The sequence below is a fragment of the Cottoperca gobio genome, chromosome 15 (genome assembly GCF_900634415.1).
Source record: "Cottoperca gobio chromosome 15, fCotGob3.1, whole genome shotgun sequence".
Taxonomy (NCBI): domain Eukaryota; kingdom Metazoa; phylum Chordata; class Actinopteri; order Perciformes; family Bovichtidae; genus Cottoperca; species Cottoperca gobio.
In genome coordinates this window covers 11,324,959-11,344,911 of record NC_041369.1, presented here as the reverse complement: position 1 = coordinate 11,344,911, position 19,953 = coordinate 11,324,959, and the positions used below count along the sequence as shown (strand labels likewise).

Genomic DNA, 19,953 nt, shown 5'->3' with positions numbered 1-19,953 from the left:
ATGTCTGATGCAACAGTGCAACTCCTTATGAAATCATACATTTGCAATACGACTGCCGTCAACAAAATATTATTTTAGGGGACAGATTACAACTCAGGTAACGGCTGCTTTTTCAGAGGAACAGTGTTTTGGAATCAAACCCGACATTTATCTCATTTAACGTGAAGTGGACACTTATAACGCTCATTCTTTTTCATACAAACACAACCACTCGCACAGACATTATTTTCCATTATGTCTGTTCCACAACAGCGATTATAATTACAATTACATGGAAAATAACTGTAATATAGAAGATAATGAGTTCTGAATCAGTTAAAAACACAACACTTAAGGAAGTGCATAAATTACCTGCACATAAAACACATGATTTCAGACTAGAGTTTAGATAAACTATGCAAATTAAACTAGATGGCAACTCCATTTATTACTGATTCCATCTATAAAAATCTGCAATATTTGTTGATCCATTGAACTAATTCAACACTTCTCCTTCTCAATATGCAGCTCTGTTAATAACCGTTCAGTGTATTAAAAACATTAAGTACTTATGTCTATCAAAGGTCGTATACAGTAGTGTAAGTATAATTAACTACAGTTGTTTTGGCAGCCAAAGGGCCGTGCAGATGACAGATAAAAAATTTGTAATCAATTTTTAATAAATATACATCTCTCTTCTTCTAGTAATACATATTTATATTATTAATTTCATTATACATTATGTATTTGTCATGTCATGTGTGGAATATTCTACTTTACTTGACTATCCCTTCCTTTGTCACAGCATCGGTAAAGAAGTAAAGACTACTGTAGTCTTCAGATGTTATGTATAGGCCTATGAATTGTAAAGTAGCCTTGCAGCTGTTTAATATTGCAGTCTCTCATATGAAATTTACTAAATTGTCCACCAGCTACAAGCATATGGTCAAGAGGCAGCAAAACGCTTCTGAATGTATTCACATCATAGCAGCAATAACGCATGAACAGAAGATTGACAGTTGTTAAGACTGTGTTAGTCCTGACCCCACCAAGATGAAGTTCCTGGATGAAGACTAAGAGGAAGTGAAGCAAGACTGTAATCCATCAGAGATGATGCAGAGAAAGGAAATGAGAGAGGAAAACAAAAGCTGCGTTGACTTTCTTTTCTTCTTCAGAGAATCAATCCGCCATGAGCAACATTCTCACTGTTTGACTCCAAGCTCAACAAACTCCAGTGAGGCAAACATTCACTCCACTGTCTGCAGCAACCATTCAGCAACACTGATGCTTTAGCAACTAATTATCAGAGTGTGCAAATTTAGAATCAGTGGAAATAATGATGGAGTTGAGCAACATCATGGTGAAACCATGTCTGGGTCTATAGCATTATTTTCTTATTCAGACAAGCTCTCTTCTTGTTCTGTGCATCACACACCTTGCAGTTTGCTTTAAGGCCAAATACAGGTTAATGTGAAGGATGAGGATGAAAGGAAGGATAGAAAGAAGTTGAGTGGTGGGAATCGTTGTTTTTTTTCACAGTCTGGGATATTTTAATGATAAGCAACAACATTGATTTTGAACACTGCAGTGATCCATAATACAGCAGCAATAACCCTTGTGGGAACCAGGAAAATACCATGTATTTGTAGGCAAAGGTAAGAAAATGGCGTAATATGGTCGCTAACATAGTAAAAACTATTATTTTGAAGGCAGGGCTCTAGATTGAAAGCCTGATATAATAGAATTGTTGTTTGTTTTTTATTATTTGTGTACATAAATGTCTGACTGTCTGTCTTTTGACTACGCAATTTATCACAGACTTAATATAGGAGCTGAAGTTAAACTTAAAAAAGCCAGAAATGTCCCTAGTGATGCATAAGCGTTATATTTCGGGAGCCCAAAATGTCTAAATGTTCCTCTGGTTAGTAAAACAATGCAACAGGGTGATGTCCTAATGTGAACTTTCACTGCAAGCTTTCTCACATGTGTTCCCAATCCCTTTTCCCCATTCACCCACATAAAGCATCTAACCCAGGTAGTAAGAGCACACCATCCAACTACACCTCCAAAAAACTAAAAGCATTATTTATCAAATCCCTTTCATCAGTAGTCTAATATTACCTGAAATCCATCTCACACACACGAGTGTATGTGTGAGGTGTAACAGGGACTGTTAGCCTGGTTGTGTGGGCTAACAGTGCATAGGTAGAGTAATTGGACACTGCATGTATCACAGCATGTAGTCACAGAAGTCAACAGCTGCATGCATGTAAACTGACTCACTCTTGCAGCTTGCACTCCAAGGCTGATATCCATAATAGCCAGTGATTCGCAATATCCGCTCCTCTATGGATGCGCTGTTGATGTCCTCAACTGAGCGCGAGGACTTCAGCTCCTCTTTGATGGCCTCGTCCACCACCAGGTACTTCAGCTGTCTGAGCTGAGGGCTGATGTCCGAAAGCCTTCTGGGGCTCACGTCGGGAGACTTGCGCATCCCGCTGGGGAGAGAGAACAAGTGGTGGACGGTGTTATAAGACACAAAAAGAGCGCTTGGTCAAAGGGAGAGGGAGCCTGTGACCTTGAATATTCAATATGACTGAATATGATAAGACAAGAGTTCTCATTGGCTAAAGCAAGAAAGTTGTATGTTTCACAGAGACCTGTGTTAAGGGCCCCTGCAGCTCCTCAGCTCCTCTCCGTGCATACATCATCATCACTTACTGGCCCTGAGTCTGCACAACAACACTGTGAAAGACACTAAGCGACAGTGACTGCTCCTGCAACTGGTTACACTGTGCAACTTCTATTATAGGCGTTTGGGAATCTGAAACTAATGAATCGATCTCGAGCGGTTTGTGGAAACGGAGTGGGAACTCTTGCGACAACTCCTGGATTCATGTAGGCACTGGAGCACAAACTGCGCGCAGCATGCACAGTAGCCTTTCACAAATCATTGTTATCATGCAGAGGAGATACATACTTGATACTTAGTGTCCAGCGGGTGAGATACAAACGAAAAAGAATGGTTGGATATTGCATCATTATAGCTGTACAGTGCTATACACCTGACAAAGTATCCCACTGGGAACTAGACTGCCTCTCAGCTGTTATGAAACCGTCAGCAAAACATGATTTACTGACCCACTCACAGAAAATCGGTGTGTAAAATGTCCCCCTGTGCTGCCATATCCGAATCATAGCCTATATAATCTGTTTTTAATAGATTCAAATCTGACTCCCAACAATTACTGTACACCCAAAGCTCTTAGTTGATATTAAAAACATAAAGGAAACGTTCACAGAGAATACACATATACCTGATGTTTTAAACACTTATGCCTAATAAAGTCAAATTACTTTAATACACCTATGAAATCAAGTGCGCAACAGGTGCGGCACCGCCTCCTGCCGTTTGGCTACAATATGTGAAAGTTAAAATATCTTACATCGGCATCAAAGTAGGAGGTCCAAGGTAGCACATACAGTCCCGGTGGGGCCGCCCGACCCGGTCCCACACAGTGCCCTCTCCATCACCAAACATTCTCAAGGCAACTAAGAAGGCAGTTACTGAAAATCTAAATCCTCATCAAGGCTGAGGCAAGTACCAAAGTCCTGCTCATCCTCACCCTCACAAACATATGCCTGGCCACTACAGTAGAGTCTGTTTCAACCTTAAAAGGGTGCGCTGTGCTCTGGATGCTGCTGCTGGGTCCTGGAGGCACTGCAACAGCGCCATCTACCGGAGTCACAATCAGGAATACTTCATTGATCCGCGGGGTGAAATTGTAACATTGGCTCAAATTCTAGAATAGAAATATATATAAACATAGAGAAATCATAAGAAAACTAGTAAGCAAAAATATGCTATGTATATTAAAATATATAACAACAGTGTAATAATGCTGAAAATGGGATGTATGATTAAGTGTGTTTATATGTAAGAGTAGAAGGCTATAAATAAGAATATTACTTTAAAAGTACAGTATATGTAAATGAAGTATCAATGGCAAGGTATACCAGAGTATTGCACAGCTGAATTATTGCACAAACTATTGTTAAGTCTGTATTGCACAGTTGAGGATATAAATAAATGATGGGGTTATAGATGCTGACAGCGGTGAAATATGTCCAAGGGCAAGTCTACCCGATGCAATCCTTTCACCATGGGTATCTGAACACGTAAAATACCAGTAGGTCATACAAATATATACACATGAGACTTTTAATAGTTATTCTATTACTCTCTCTTTGTTGGTGAAATATGAGATACAAATTAATTTACTGTTCTTCTGGGACCCCACAAAGACGCCTGGTGGCCCCACACATCTGCACCTCTGCTGACTTAGCGCTCTCCCTTGTAGCTGATCTAAAATGTTTGTAGTTTTCTGTGTCTTTGTACCTCGAAAAGTCTAATCAGTAACCTGCAAAGCACACAACAATTTTCAACAATCATACTTTGCAAATGATTTCTTTCTGGTCCTTTCCCCTCAAACTGTCACATTCAGACAGGCACAGCAAGTCTCCCTGGCTAAAGATGAAAAAACCCACATAATACTGAAACATACTGAAGTACGAAGAAGGTGTTATATTTTTAATCTCATAGTGCCAATTATTGTGGCTCTGATGTAGCGGTTGTTCTCGGTGGTATTCAAAAGTCTATCAAGCAACAAAGGGGATGGGAATGAGAGGCAGAGGCAAATATAATTGCACACTTGTCTTGATGATGTTAGCATCTGTCAAACGATAAAACCCCTGATTATGTCTTTTCAAATCAATGTCATAATCCTAGGCAAAGTCAGAGAAGTAGACTTTTTCTGGTAATTCTATATTGTTGTTACTTTTCCTTTCAGGTAGATGTGCTGAGTAAATGATAAATAATTAATGTTCCTCCATTATCCTGCAGAATATCAAAGAAATATTGACTTCACAAGCCTCGACTGTTTAAGGCGTTTTTCAGCACAGCTGTGAAACACACTGGCGCTGTTACCAGACAACTTTTCAACAATTCACAAGCCACTGGATTCCCCTTTGATATATTATTCATAGTGTACTTTACCTAAGGAGACCAACGTGTATTTTAAAGGTCTCGGTGAACAGAGGTAGAAAAGAAATCACACAGACTCAAACACAATTAAAGGGGTAGAGTTGATTACATCCAATCAGAGCAATGCTTCCAGTAATGGGGTAATTATGTTAACTGGTGCTGATTATATCTCTTTGGAAATTAAAACCAAGTAACTGTCTTTGTCTCAAGTATTCAGAAGTGTGAACTGAACTGTGCATAATAACAGTATAAGTAGATTTTTCACACTCTCTTGTAGGGATTTACTGATTCACTGACTTTTTCAGTCCCAATACCAATCCCTAGACTTCGGATATCGGCCAATACCGAGTACAGATCCGATACAAATGTTTAATTAATTCATAAGCTGTATGCCTCACTGTGTTGAAGTTACTGCGATCATTTTCTTTATGTGAATAGAAACACCAGGCTTGACTTTGTTTTACTAACCTTGTAACACAAAATGTAACAAATAAATACATACTATATATACATTTACTGAATTATATTTATTATATATACATTTATTATATAATACATCGTACACCGGCAACTTTGTAAAAGCAAAAAAAAAAAAAAAAAAAAAAGGAAAATACAATTGAAGTGTAAACTTTTGCGGCAACAAATTGATCAAAACTTAAACAGGAACTAAAGTTGCAGTAAATAATGCCTAAAGTGTATAAACATAGAATTTAATTGAATAGATCGGCCCCATTGTTGCGATAATAGTTCCATCTTATTGAGTCGGTATCGTCCCGTAACCCAATATCAGTGCATCCTTACTGTCCAAAAAAGTACCATGACGGTCAACTGAATAAGCTACAGATGACTTACCTTTCATGCAAGGTTAGATGAACTTCTGTCTCTAGATTAACCTAAGCACAACATGCAGTTCCAAAAATGAGGAGTCTACCTTGCATGAATGGGATAGTATTGTTCAAAGGTCCCAGGTCTGTGGTCCACTGGCTGCATTGCATCTGCATTCTGTGAGCTCCTGCCTGCAGACAGCAGCACAAGTACACCGACCGTTTTTTGTAGACAGGTTTTGCATGGATCAATGACCAGCCACACCTTTCAGGTCCACGCAGTAAAGGGGGAATCTGTGCTTACTCGAGCAAAAAAAAGTGGAGTCTAGTCATCAATAAGCGGGTCAACGCCTCCCATTGGCAGTCTTAGGGAGGAGAGGATCGGGTTCATCTTGCATAATGCACCTCTCAACTTCACAGCTCAGCCAAAGCCAAATCAATTCTCACTGTTCGACCTCACCCAAACTAAATAATGTCGACACCTTCCCTGTGAGACACAGCCCATGAATATCAAAACAGTTCATAGGAGTGCTGATATATCACTGCCATCCAGCACACTATCTTCCACTTCAGCAGTCCTCTAATAGCGATTTAATTGGTGCCCCAATCTACAGGGCACTGTACTCCTTTCTAAATATGGAGCAGAAATAAAGCGAGAGCCAAACCTCAAGGCCAAGAAACAGAAAATGAACACAGAGCGGATGATTCACACACAAGAATCTGATGAAAATAATAACTCACTGGACAGTTATTAAAGTTTTGTAATGATCAGTTAATTTCCCTAAATACAGGTACAGTGGACTTTTTCCATAGCAAACATTCTGACTTGAAAAGTGCTGGTGTAACTAAATAACAATGACTCAGCACCATCCTGTGTCCCAGTCATTCCAGTGAGTCAGCATGCACCATACTTGGGCAGTGGAACTGGCTCATCTACATAGAATGCAGCCATTATTAATGTTACACCTGTGCTATCACTGCAATGACACTTCAACATTGCTGTTGTGAAACAAGGACTATAGACTTTTCTCACAGAGGATAAGGTGACCTGTTAAACACAAGGTGCAACCAGTAACAGTATTATGTTAGGACTGTGGTATTGTACATGCTGGCTCACAATCATATTCAGCCATCATTAATTTTATTATTTACACCTGTGCCTCTACGGAAGCCCTCAGAGGCAAGCGAGAAAAACAAGTTCTGAAAATTGAAAATTGTTTTCTCTGCAGTGTTTATGAAATAAGAACCGATAAAAAAAATGTTTTTGTCTGGTTAGGATAATCTTTCTAAGTTCGTTAAAAAAAAAGGGGGTAAAAAAATATTTGTTGTAATAATTATTTCGGCTGGAGTGCACCTCTATCCAATGTTCTGAATAGGACTATTTTTTATTTTTAGGAACTGTTTTTCCTCACTTTGCCTTCAGGGCTTCAGTAGAACTCCCAACTGATATGACAAATGGTCTTATGTGAAAATGACCTATTTTCACGAGCCTCTTTTCGCAAGGGAGCTCTAATATTGTGAAATACCAAATAACCACATTTCTACAGTTTTGTCCTCCAGGTTACTTGTGGTAATTGCCTTCAGGGCAAAAAACGGTGAAAAAGCGGTACCAATACTTCACTATCTTTCATAATAACATCCCCTTTAGCTCTTTTCTGTATTCTCAAAAACGTGTACACCTCAGTGCGTTATCAGAGACAAAGGCCAGTGTGTTCTACACTTCATTTCCATTATTTCTCTTAACTTTTGGATTCATACAATAAAAAAAGAAAATTATATCCAAAATGAAATCCTCTCTTTCTCACGATGAATATTTAACGCAGCTCTTACCCTGGAAACAGTGCGACGGGCCACTGCTGATTGGTTAATGCAGGAGGAGAAGTGAAACTTAAGCCAGTAAAAAAGGCCACATTCATTACTGTGTATTTAAGTACTTAGAGGTTTTGTAAACATTTTAAATCTCATTACTTAGCGTTTGATTAGCAATTTTTTCATTTGTATATGCCAACACAAGGAGCGATTTATTGCTATAATCCAGAGGCACATCAATTCCTTTGTTGCTGAGGAAGAAATGTTATTTCAGTCAGGAGGAAACATCACCTTTAGTCCCAAGGGTCTCTGTGATTACTTTAGGGTATATTTATTATTCAGCTGCCATTATTGGTAAGGTTGACACACAGCTGGAGGGGAGCCAGAATCTCGAAGGATGAGAGGAACCACTGATGCTATTATGTGTCAACATCGTGAAACAGATCCTGTGGGAAGAAACAATTGGCATCTTCTGTCATCTTTTCTGGCCAGACTCAAGTCCCTAATTTCCATTCTTAGCTGTTCCCTTTTTAGTTTTGCTGACAAATGAAAACAAGTATAATGCATAGTCCCTTCTCTATTGTGCTGCTATTAATATTAAAAGACATATCTGGAATAGCAGGAAAATGGCACTTCAGATGTGCTTACAAAAATGTTTTTCATTAACACATTAATGATAAAGACTCCTCTGCATATCATCATATACATCATATATATGTAATCACTTTCTGAACTGGGGTCCCCTCCAATTGAAACACACCACTTTTGACCATTATTCACAGCCCTATTGTTATAATAAATAAAACGTGTTTTTATGCAACGCACTGGATGTCATTAATTGTCATTTACTTTTTTTCTTTCCCATATAAATATTTACATCCAGCATTATTCCTTTTCCATCTGTCCACTGTTCCTGACATGTAAATCCTCCTGCTTTTTGTATCTTAGGCAACGAGCATCTCTCCCGTCGTAAATGTCTCCAAGAGGCATTTGGAGTAATTGGTCACTCTATGTTGGCAAATTGAAAACACACTTGAAACAAGTAATTGCTTTTTCTGAATATTTATAACTCATTATTTTTCGTTGAGTTGTGCGCTGTGAAGACTTGGTAAAATCTTGCTCCAGAGGTTATTGTAAAGGCGTTTGATAACTGACATGGCAAGTGTCCTTATTGTCCCTTCATGACCTTATGATTTGATATAAATAGTGATGGTCGAAGCATTATTACATGCTAGCTCAGCTGTATAGTGTACTCAGATCGGATTAATCTCAGGTTTAGTGGGATGAAAAATTGGATGTTGCGGTGTTGCGGAGTTGCTTCAAACGTTTTAGCATGACTGATGATGTTTCAACTTGTGATGGCTTTCCTCAGAAGTCTGAACTCCTGGGAACAGCAGAATAAATTATTTTTTCTGTTCCCCTTTTCATTTAATCATGTTTACTATTCAGAATCTAATAAATGTGCCTTCCTTGTGTGAAACATGGGGGGAGCCAACTGTGACTGATGTTCTCTAAACATCACATACTGCAGAGATAGAGGTTTTACTGCAGAATGGTTGCAAGAGAGTAAATGCCCGTGGCTGCAGCATTAATTTGACGCTCCTTCTCATATCTCCTCCCTTCTTCTAGTCCTTTCAGTTTGTCTCACCTCTTATGCAATAAAGACACAGTTAACCAGGGCAGTGTGTATGTGCTGCTAAGTGTTTGCTGGTGCATGTCTGGATATATATATATATGTATATACTGTATATATACACACATGCGTTTTATGCCAAGAAAATAGGACTGTTGTGAAATATGAAACATATGCACAACTCCATATTTAATTGTTAGTTATGCCTTGGGTATATTAATAAAAGCAAATTCACACTATCATTTAGAAAATATAACCAGCACTCCCTTTACTCCAGCAAAAATGAAAGCATCGTGTTTGCAGTAGCAAATGAGAGCAGTGGGGAATGTTTGTGCTTGAGGCCTCCTGCATTCCCATAGTCCCAGTGTGTGTGTCAGGATATAAATAGAGTTGCTCCACCACCAGAAAGCGGTGCTATAGGGTAGTTGCCAGTCGTCGCCTCAGTGCAGCCCAACCCACCCCCTGTCCTGGATGACCCCTGAGAGCCTGGACCACAAGCATGCCAAAGTTGCAACAATGGACTTGTTGAAAAACCTGACAAGCATCACTCTTGGGCTTTGCGAGAGTGAGTGTTTGATGCACATGCACAACAAGCTGAAATACATGCATTATTTGTACACTCGTGCAAGGCACATCCGGATTCCTTAATGAACCGCTTTAAATTCAGTGAAGATTTTGTTAAACGATGCACTTTTCATTTTCAGCACGGAGATGAAAATGATTCCGGTCGCAAGATTTAAACGTGAAGCGGAACTCTTTTCATCTTCACAGCTTAGGCTCAGGTAGTTTCCTGTATGCATATGAATGATGCAAAAACATCAAATAGCAATATTAATGAAAAATACCAGCGTGTGTTTAGAGATTGGGCCTTCAGGGCATTGTCCTATTCTGCCCTGATACACTCCTGACTGACAGCCTCGCTTTGTGTACTGACAATTGTACTGTATGTACGCGTCTGTGTGTGGGAACAAATTCAAATCAATTAAAAGAGAGACAGGGTGGGGCATTAGAATATGTCCTAAACTGTATATGTGTTTTAGCTGGCTAAGTGCCAAAGTTGAGTATATGATCATAGACTATGAGCATAGACTCTATGCAGTCAGCAAATGCAATCTCATTTTACTGTAAGTGCACACCTTGCTCGTGCATGCAGAATGTTTCATTTCCAGCAAGGAGATGCTTTCTCCTTGTAGTATTCAATCTTGTGGGTGTTTTTAACATTTGAAAAGGCATGTAACTCCCAAAACCCCCAAACTCTCAAAATCAATTATTAACATTCAGCAGCCTGAAGATTATCCACAAGAAAGCACTGTTTGGTCATCATAACATCAGTTCTACACATGCCAACCTGCGCCACCTGCTGCAAAGGAAAGTAAGAGCAGCAGCAGATTACACATGCAAGTGTAGAAATATAAATTGCACCACCTCTAGGGCAATCAAGTTATTGCTTTAACAATTTAACACTGCCACCTGCAGACAATGAATGCTATAGCTGCATTTCACTGTTTATGTGTTATGTGTCATTATATATTTTGCAAAATGCGCATTTAAAAAGGGATATAATTTGCACAGGTGTGGTACCACTGCTATGAATAAGTCATAAGAGTGTACAGTTATTTTGCTGTTTCATAATTTTCCTAATTGTTCTCATTATGTCCTGAGCCTTTCCAAACAATAACGTGTTGTATTATTCTGATGTATCACATGCATTTAAATTAGAATTTATTGTTCTCTATTTCATTGTGTTGTATTGTATTGCACTTTTCTCAGGTTAGGTGAGGCTACAGTAAGTACCGGTGAATATTTTGGTTCAAAGGAGATGCCTTCCCCTCATCTTCATTCAGGTAGTTCAATAGTTGATAACATGGATGTCAGCTCAGTGGCTCTGCGGGTGCCTGCAGAGGAATTTCTGTTCAGTAAGAATTGCAGCATTTTAATAAAACAAAAGTGCAGTATTTTCTTTCAGTACCCTAAACATACCCAATTAATCTCACTCTCCTCATAGAGACGTATCCTGCCTGTGGCAATAGAAACAATGTATTCTGTAGTGTTGGGATGAATGCTGAGGTGGAAAAGAATCATACAATTCAACAACATTTTCATCATAAATCAGTTTCCATCTTCAAACAGCTTACAATGTCCCCTCTTTTATGAAGTGCCACATATAATGAGTCTGATGTGCAAATCATTGCATCTTATGCTCAAAGAAGAAAGCACTTCCCATTAATCACTGGCTGGGATATCTGTGAGCCTCTTGTTAACCTCCAACTTCAATTACTGCTCTTCTGTGATGGAGACAATGAGGAAGTCCACACCTCAGTTTCATATTCAAAGATGAGATGAATGACTAAAAATTAACCAGCAATCTTTCTTTCAAATTCTGTCCAAGACCCAGGCAGATAATCACATTCAACCCAAGTGGTTTTGTGTGTGGAAAAGCCTGGCACTTGTTCACAACGCTCTCTTAAATGTATTTAAAGTACATTTGCATGGTAAATAGATGTTATAAAATCACACTGTTGCTGCAGAGAGACAGCAGAACACAACACCCATGACCTACCCACATATGTACGTAGAAGGACTGGATATCAGAGGGGAAACATAATTAACAACAGAGTCAGATTAAATAATAATAAACCACTTTAAACTTTATTTAAGACACAGTGATATTTTACATTTCATGGATTCACTTCTTATGCTAAAATGACTTTTACAGAAAACCTCGTTGCACCATAGCAATCTTGTATTACAATATTTGTATTGCGACACTGAAACACTCATGAATCTAAAGTATGCACCACAACAACTGCAGACTTATGTACAGAAACCTTTGATTCGAAATCTTCCAAACATGGTACGTTTGTCAGCATACATAAATAATATCAATGTGCTTCCATTTGTAATCCTTGACACAAGATTTACTCCCTGAACAGAACTACTTCACAGCTCTCACCCTCAAGACAAACTGTATGTGCACGACAAGCACTGCCGAAAACAGTAGCGCTGAAGGGTAAAAGCCTTGACATCAATCTATTTAATGTATCTACAACACAGTGGAACATCTTACAGTAAGAGAGAAACCCTAGCTTGTCAAAAATCAAGTTCTCCTTTTTCTCAGCAGACAATATGATCAGTTGCAATGCTTCACAGTTCACATGAAGGCCAAGGCTGGTGGAAAAGAAAGAACTACACTCCCACTGATCTCTAAAACACAATATTAAAGATCAGAGAGTAACTCAGATGATGTAACATTCAAAGCTAATTTTGGAAGCGGTCATGACACCTGCTCACCTGGACACACTGTTTCAAATGAACTTGTCACCACTAAACTAACAGAGCCAGCAGAGCCAGCAGAGCCAGCAGAGCAGCGAGGTGTGATGCGACACTCTGGTCAGGCTCTGAATCTCACTGTAGCAAACGGCATAAAAAAGGTTACATTCAAGACTTCTTCATAAAAGGCTGTGTCTTGATGTGGCGATGTAGCAGAGAAGGATGAGGTCAGAACTTCAGCTCCACACAGAGACTGAGACAGTGTTGAAATCCATAATAAACGCATGTCTTTCTAATAAATGTACAAAGACGTATACATGACAAATAAGCCTGCATTGCAGCAGTATGCTACACTGTACGTGTGGGTGTCTATTTGCGGCAAACAGAATATTACAGGACGGATAATGGCATGAAATAATGTACTTTTCTCCAGATACAAATGGCTTTCTCAAATACACAGAGAAGTGCAATCATATCGTCATACAAAACTTGCAAGTGTATATCCAAATTCTCTCTCAAAATCTAAATCCAGAACTGGAACGTTTCAGCTGCACTCCTGATTGAATTATAGTTTCAAATTCCCCCTAATGCACTGTTTCTAGTACAGAATGACTTTCATTACTTACTACTAAAAGGTTGTAAACCTTCCTTAGGTCAAAAATATACATTCATCAAAAGTACCATTATTACTCTTCCCTTAAAAATATCTCCTGTGTTTTGTCTTTGGAATCATGTCCCTTTTTCTTTTTGAGACATCCCAAACAGTTAATTGTATCTGTACTATTGCCTGGCTCCAGTACATGTGCAAACTGAGCTCTCTTTATTAACAGTAAAATACAACGTGGTTCCCTTTTTAAGCTAGGCTAACCTCCAACAGTCCAGCACACATTAAGCCATTCAGACAAATCAATACATTATAGTGCTTATCATCACACATGGAAAACCATGAAATAGCACTTCGACATGTTGAGAAAATACACGTCTGTGGACGAAATACAATCCCTCTCAATGAAATGTGTGACAACATGAAGTCCAAAAACACCTCCATAAAGATGAGCCAAAAGTGAGACTGTAAAACTATGTTCTTGTATGCAGAGTAAAACATTGTTTTTAACTAAGCCTAAGCCAAACTTTATATTAAAAAATGTCATTGTTTCAGGATATCTTCTTCTGGGCACTTTTTGTTTTCATTCTTTGTTCAGGATCGACTGCAAGCTCTCTTTTGTTCAACCATGTGACACACTATGCAATGGAAACACAGGCTGCTGAAACTTTATAAAACCTTTAAAGAAATCAATTGAAAAGAATCCAATAAAGCATGTCAGACCAACAAACTTTGAACAGTTTGCAACAACTACGGCCAGAAAACATGTCATGGTACATTAACCAAATGTTCCTGTCAAATAATGATCATTAATTATTTGAGTTGTTCTTATGTTTTGCACTTTGGCTCATCTTTAACAGGTGTTGAACTGTACATCTTAAAACATTAACCTGAATATGTACATTCTACATAACTGTCAAGCATCTCTATTTATAAGATACAATCGTGTTTATGTTCTATTTGTTTGACAGACTACAGAGACTTGTCCTATATATATATATCAATTACTTTTTTTAAATATTCCTAAATATGCTATAAATCATGAAGGAGCGTATCTCCTGTGAGTCATAAATACTGCAGAAGGCATTCCTTTTATCAATGACTTTATGTTGTATTAATTACTCCCTTATTAATGTGCATAAATGTTATCTCCTGCATAGCACTATATTGTCAGTATTGTGGTTTGATAACGAGATTGTTTGCTTGATCTGAACAGTCTCAACTAGTTTTACTACTAAAGTTCGCAGCGCTGAGATTTGCAGAATGCCTACAGCTGAGACTCATGATCTACTCATTTTATCCACTATAGTGTTGCGTGCATAACCCCCTACTTTCATATTTTCATCCTTCAATAGATGTTTGCTCTGTCGATGTTCACTGGATCATGGGATCATCATTGGGGGAGGCCAGAGTCGGAACACAAACAAACGGCTGCGTTTTGCCCTCAGTGTAAACTGTGGATCTGTTGGACACAGTAGTGAAGGAGAGATGGTCGTGCTCCAAAATGGAGAGGCGGTCCTGCGGCTTCTCCTTCTTCAGGTAGAATATCTTCCTCAGCTGCTTCAGTTGCTGCAGCTCGCAGAAGGTCTCCAGCACCACCAGCATGACGATCAGACCCAGGATCAGGTAGACTGACGAGACAAACACACAAGTAAGGAAAGGGGTTTACAAGAAGTGATTAGCTGCAGTGTGTAGTATAATTAAATATCACCTTATCAAAAACAAAGAAACAGTCATTTTCTAAAACCCTGACAGGAAATCACTTTAATATTCCTTTAGATTTAAGTTTTAACATAACAGTGATTAAAAACAACAGCAACTCTGTAGGATTTTACCTGATTGTTTTGTACTATGGCAGCTGATGTTGTACTAATAATACAGTTACAAATATAGTATGATGTCTGTAAGTCATTCTATTGGAAATAAAATTCTTTCATTCTTTACTTCTACACCATCGTCCAAAAACCTGTTGTTTATATGCACTGACACAAGAGGGCAGCGGCTAGCTAACTATGCTAACAAGAACAGAGCGTGTGCTTTATTGAGTGGTGAGAGGAGGATAATGCTGTAAACCCCCCACCTTTACAAGTAAACGTTTGCTGATCAGTGCCTGCAGTCAAATATTTCACTGACTGGCTTTCACTTTCTACAAGAAAACCATCTTTGGCAGCATTTAACATAATAAATCCCCCTGAAACCCCCCAGCAAACCAGGGAGTGTCTAGAGGGTGTTTGTAATACAACTACTGTATAAGCACTATTGCAATTTATACTAATACTTACATAAAAAGTAGGAGTATCACAGAACACAGAATAATGCTATACCTTAAATGCAAATCACAAAAGCAATGACTGCTTGTCACCGCGCACTGGCAAAATGAAGACAAACATAAATGGGAACTCTTCATCAAAGAACACCAATTGTTCATTACGTGTGGCAAATTGTGTCGTGCTCTTCTGTTTAAAAGCAACAAATGTTTTGCAGATAGCAATGCCACTTCCGATATTCTTCACAGAGGAAGTTCTACTAATGTGTCTGGTTTTATTTGTGCAAACAAATGGATTCTGTCAGAGCCTTCTCTCCTCCTACAGACTGACACACTCTGTTCCTACAGAATGACATCTCTCTGGCGGGTGCGTACCACAGACCCACGCACACACATTCATGCACACTCACAGCTTGTCAAGAGTGCATGGGTTTAAATTGAATTTGACTTTATTTTTCAATTCTAGTCATTATTATCCGACAGTGGTGCTGACAGGAAGCTGCACAGTCACCCAGAAAATGCAATCAATGCCTTGCTGCTCTCCATTAGGCCATGGCTCAGTTTTTCTCCATTATTTTGTCTTAATTTGTCAGGCCTTTAAAAAGGATGGAAAAAGCAAAAATAATTCAAAATGTTGCTTTGTCAGCAGCAAACAGCAGCTCAGAAATATCTAAAGTCTAGAAAAAGGTGCAGATATTGCAGCTGAACCCCTTTTAATGAGCTACACAGGCACAGTCTTCTTGCAGAATATCTGCTTCCTGTAGTAACAATTTCCATGACCGTGTGAATACTTTTTTTTGTTGCTTTTTTTTTTTGTTTAGTTTAGTTTAATAGCGGTATTATAGCGTATCAATAGCTATATAGTTCCTACTGTATCTGACAGGTGAAACTATACACCGCACCTCCTTTTGTCTATAACCCAAAGCTTGTATAGTGCAATAACTGAGTTATATTACGAGGTTTGAAGTCAAACTGAGATAACGCCTCTAATACTATACAAGCAACACAAGCTAGATCTTAAACAGGAACCTGTTACTCAGGGTTAAGCTAAGTCTTATGAATGTGTTTTTGAAATTACAAATAAGGAAACAATTATATCTGAATCCTGTCTGTGTATTTAGAACTTTTAAGCATGTGTTTACCATACTGCGCATGATACAACACATTGTTTTAACATACATTTTCACTAAAGACCCAGCTGATTGCGTCACACCCAGGTAGATCAAAGTTCCTCATCATAAAACATGCCATATGTGATATTATCACATTCATAAATCATTACAACATTTATTCTGAGACATAGGAACTATTTACCTTTAACACATTTAGATTATCACTATACTATATGTGACAAAGTGTAGTGCAAATGATATATTATTTATTATGGTTTTATTTGCTGGATTGCTTCCTGGTCTTCCAGTTCAAACTAAGCAAGCAGTATATCCTCTTTGGAACAGGAAGTGTTAGAGTTTATGAGAAATGATATCCTGAAATACAGACTAACAATGCCACTGCTGTGTACTGTTTCCTCCATAATATGTTTTGGCTCACAGCATGTAATTTGACAATGATATATGATACTCACATTAGGAGTAGCATAAAAAACACCTCAAAAAGGATGAAAATGGACCTTACAGCTGCTAAATCCTTGCCATGGAAATAGCTCCAAATACATCATTTCCACTCACCAGTGATGCCCACTTTGTAGAGCTCCCTGAACCTCTGATTAGTGGCTTCTCCAGGTACGTAGTCACCCAGGCCAATGGTGCTGAGGGAAATGAAGCAGAAGTAGAAGGACTCCAGGAAGTTCCAGTTCTCCTCCAGTGCTGAGAAGATGGCGGCGGGAATGAGGAAGAAGCAAGAGACGGCCAACGTGGCGAGCACAGCGGCATGAACGATGGCCACCAGTGGCTTGGACAGGCCCCAGCGCCTGTGGATGTACATGATTGGACTCCGTGTGCTGAAAACCATGATCCTTTGCACCACAGCAGTGAGGAAAAGGAGGGTGAATGGGATACCAATCACTGAGTAGATGATGCAGAAGGCTTTCCCACCATCTGACAGTGGTGCTGTGTGACCATATCCTTTAGGAAAACAAATAGGACAGAAAATGAATATGGGTAAACGAGTCTCATTCAGTTTTTCTTATTTAAAAACTTAATTTGTATTCAGAGTAGGTTCCTGAGCATACATGTCCTTTTAGAAGCAACCCCCCAGTGTCATCAGAGTAATCAAATAGCATTAACAGAAACAGTCACAATTTTAATATAAGAGTCATTAAACAGAGGAACGGACAATAAGCAAGGTGCAGGCTCAATTAAAGCAATTACAGGCAGAGAGAGGATGATTGCTGAGAACAGTCCTAAAGTTATGAAATGTTGGCGTGAAGGAGGTATTACAGAAAAAACAAACATGTTCACGTGAAGTGGACCTAACAAGAGCGTTAAAAAATGAGGAACTGTGATCCCAAACAATTCCCTTTCAGCTTCTGTTTTGTATACATTAAATTAAATGTAACTTCTTCTGTTGCGAATAAGATCGATGTACGGCTTAACACTGGTTCCTGTTCCTTTTTCCTCGGTTGAGAATTGAAGGTAATGCAGTCATGGTGCTGGGTACTGTATTTTGGAACTAGTATATCTGTCGTAACAGTTGAGTAACAAAGGTAACAGAAAATATCCAACAACAATCAACAGCAGGTGTTTGATTTATCATAGCTGGTGGGAAGAAATGAGTGACAAACCTATTCGGAAAGTCCCTTTGTGATTAATAAAAGCAAAAGGTTTGAAAAACTATCAGAAAGAGTCAGAGCTATGTCTTGTCTACAGGTCTCTGTTTAGACATCAACTTCATTTTGTTGAGACTCACACAGGAAAAGTTTAAGTAGGTGGTATCACCACAATCGTGCATGTTGAAACTTCCGAGATAACTGCTGCTATGTGGTCTGACTAAAGTTCCTCAGGTATCCTCACTGACGTCTGCAAACCGTGACCTTTTCAGCAATGCTAGTTAACAGAAAAAACACAGTGTCGTGCAAAAATGTGCAAATACCAAACTAATTGTTTGAAGGCTTTGCCTACTGTAAATTATAATATATGGTTGACTGGGGGTAAATGAATGTGATGATGTTGACATAGACACTGTCAAGTTTGTGTGCTTCTGAGCACACAAACTTGACAGTGTCTATGTCAACTGGATACAGGACTGCTTCTATATGGAATACAGCAATATACTGTGCGGGAAGGCTGCTCATTTAATGTTATATTTATCAAAGGATGTACTGACTGCAAGGTAGTGTTCACTCTGCCAACATAAATGAAATGCATGGCTTCAGTACCTAAATAACCAGAGTTACAAATGCAAACAGCTTTATGGCCAGGTTGAATTACTGGGAAAAGTAGTATTGCAATACGTATCAAAATGACAATTTGTTTATTTACCATACAATTATCACATTCTGCAGGACATATTTATAGTTTCCACAACCTGCTCATTTAAATTCAGTAGGCCATGTGTGTATGGCCTAGTAGTGGCTCATGTAACCTACAGGTCAGACAAAAGGATGTTTGCCAAAACAGGAGCTCACTTAACACTTATGCTGGTTGAAAAACATATTCTATCTTATTCTGCACACCTGGTCGGCTGCAGCATCCCCACACTGTCCAGCCTGACTGCCTATCGGCGGTGACCAAAACTTACCTGTGGTGGACAACACGGTGCTGGCAAAAAACAGCGCAGAGGTGAAGTCCCAGTTCCAGTTAGCTGAGGCGTTATTGAGGATGGAGACCCCATAATTACTAGCATCTAGGGCTTTCTTTAGAAACCGCTCCAGACGCTCCTCGGATAGACATTCATTTTCCTGGAGGAACTGTTTTTTAATGGCACTCAGCTCTTGCCGCAGAAGGTCTTCGTAAGGCAGCTCAACCGAAGAAAAGACAACAGCGCCGAATATGAGATAAAGGACATACCCCAAGACTAAAGACACAAAATACCACGTCGATTTGTGACTCTGTATCAACCGCACACACGAATTGCTGGCTAGAGACTGAAGCATTTTATACCTCGGTGTTACGTTACGGGTTTAAATAAATATAATACTAAACTAACGTTACTAATGTATTCGCCTCGCGCTTTCTATTACCGAAATAAAGGCCTATCATCAAGAGAGGGATGTTGTTACAGACAAAACAAAATTAGGATTCTCTTCCCCCTCTGCGAAACCGGCTATGTCTTTTGAGGCTTTCAGGTGCAGTCGGAAATATCGACGTTATTGGAGGAGAAGAAAAGTAGTTTGACACAAGAAGCTGAGAGCCTCCGTGTGATAGGCTACTCCACTTGCGAAGTTGTGGTCGTCTGGGACGTCTTGTGCAGACAAGTGCTGATGTGAGACAACTTTACAAAAAAAAATCTAATTAGAATCTAGTTTAAAAATGCACGCACAACCCTGCTCGAGGCTACGCTCCTTTCTCTCTGTCGCTATTTTAGGCTGCAAAAGAAAATCTAATTGGGGCCAGATTTCTAAAA

At 39.0% G+C, this 19,953-nt stretch overlaps 2 protein-coding genes across 2 annotated transcripts in view; both read right to left on the bottom strand.

Annotated features, from left to right (window-relative positions):
* The window catches only part of slc35f3b (solute carrier family 35 member F3b), a 51,175-nt gene extending 47,655 nt beyond the window's left edge, over positions 1–3,520 (bottom strand). The window contains exons 1-2 of the mRNA XM_029450588.1: positions 3,426–3,520; positions 2,263–2,477 (exon numbers count right to left, since the gene is read on the bottom strand). Of these exons, the coding sequence (XP_029306448.1) occupies positions 2,263–2,477; positions 3,426–3,520 (310 nt within the window). The remainder of the gene's footprint in view (positions 1–2,262; positions 2,478–3,425) is intronic.
* Positions 3,521–11,911: 8,391 nt separating this feature from the next.
* On the bottom strand, positions 11,912–19,703 carry kcnk1b (potassium channel, subfamily K, member 1b). The gene is made up of 3 exons (XM_029450400.1): positions 19,129–19,703; positions 17,118–17,513; positions 11,912–14,794 (listed from the first exon to the last, which is right to left on the bottom strand). Exons 1-3 carry the CDS (start codon positions 19,481–19,483, stop codon positions 14,538–14,540), a joined length of 1,008 nt encoding a protein of 335 aa, XP_029306260.1. The 5' UTR covers positions 19,484–19,703; the 3' UTR covers positions 11,912–14,537.
* Positions 19,704–19,953: the final 250 nt, after the last annotated feature.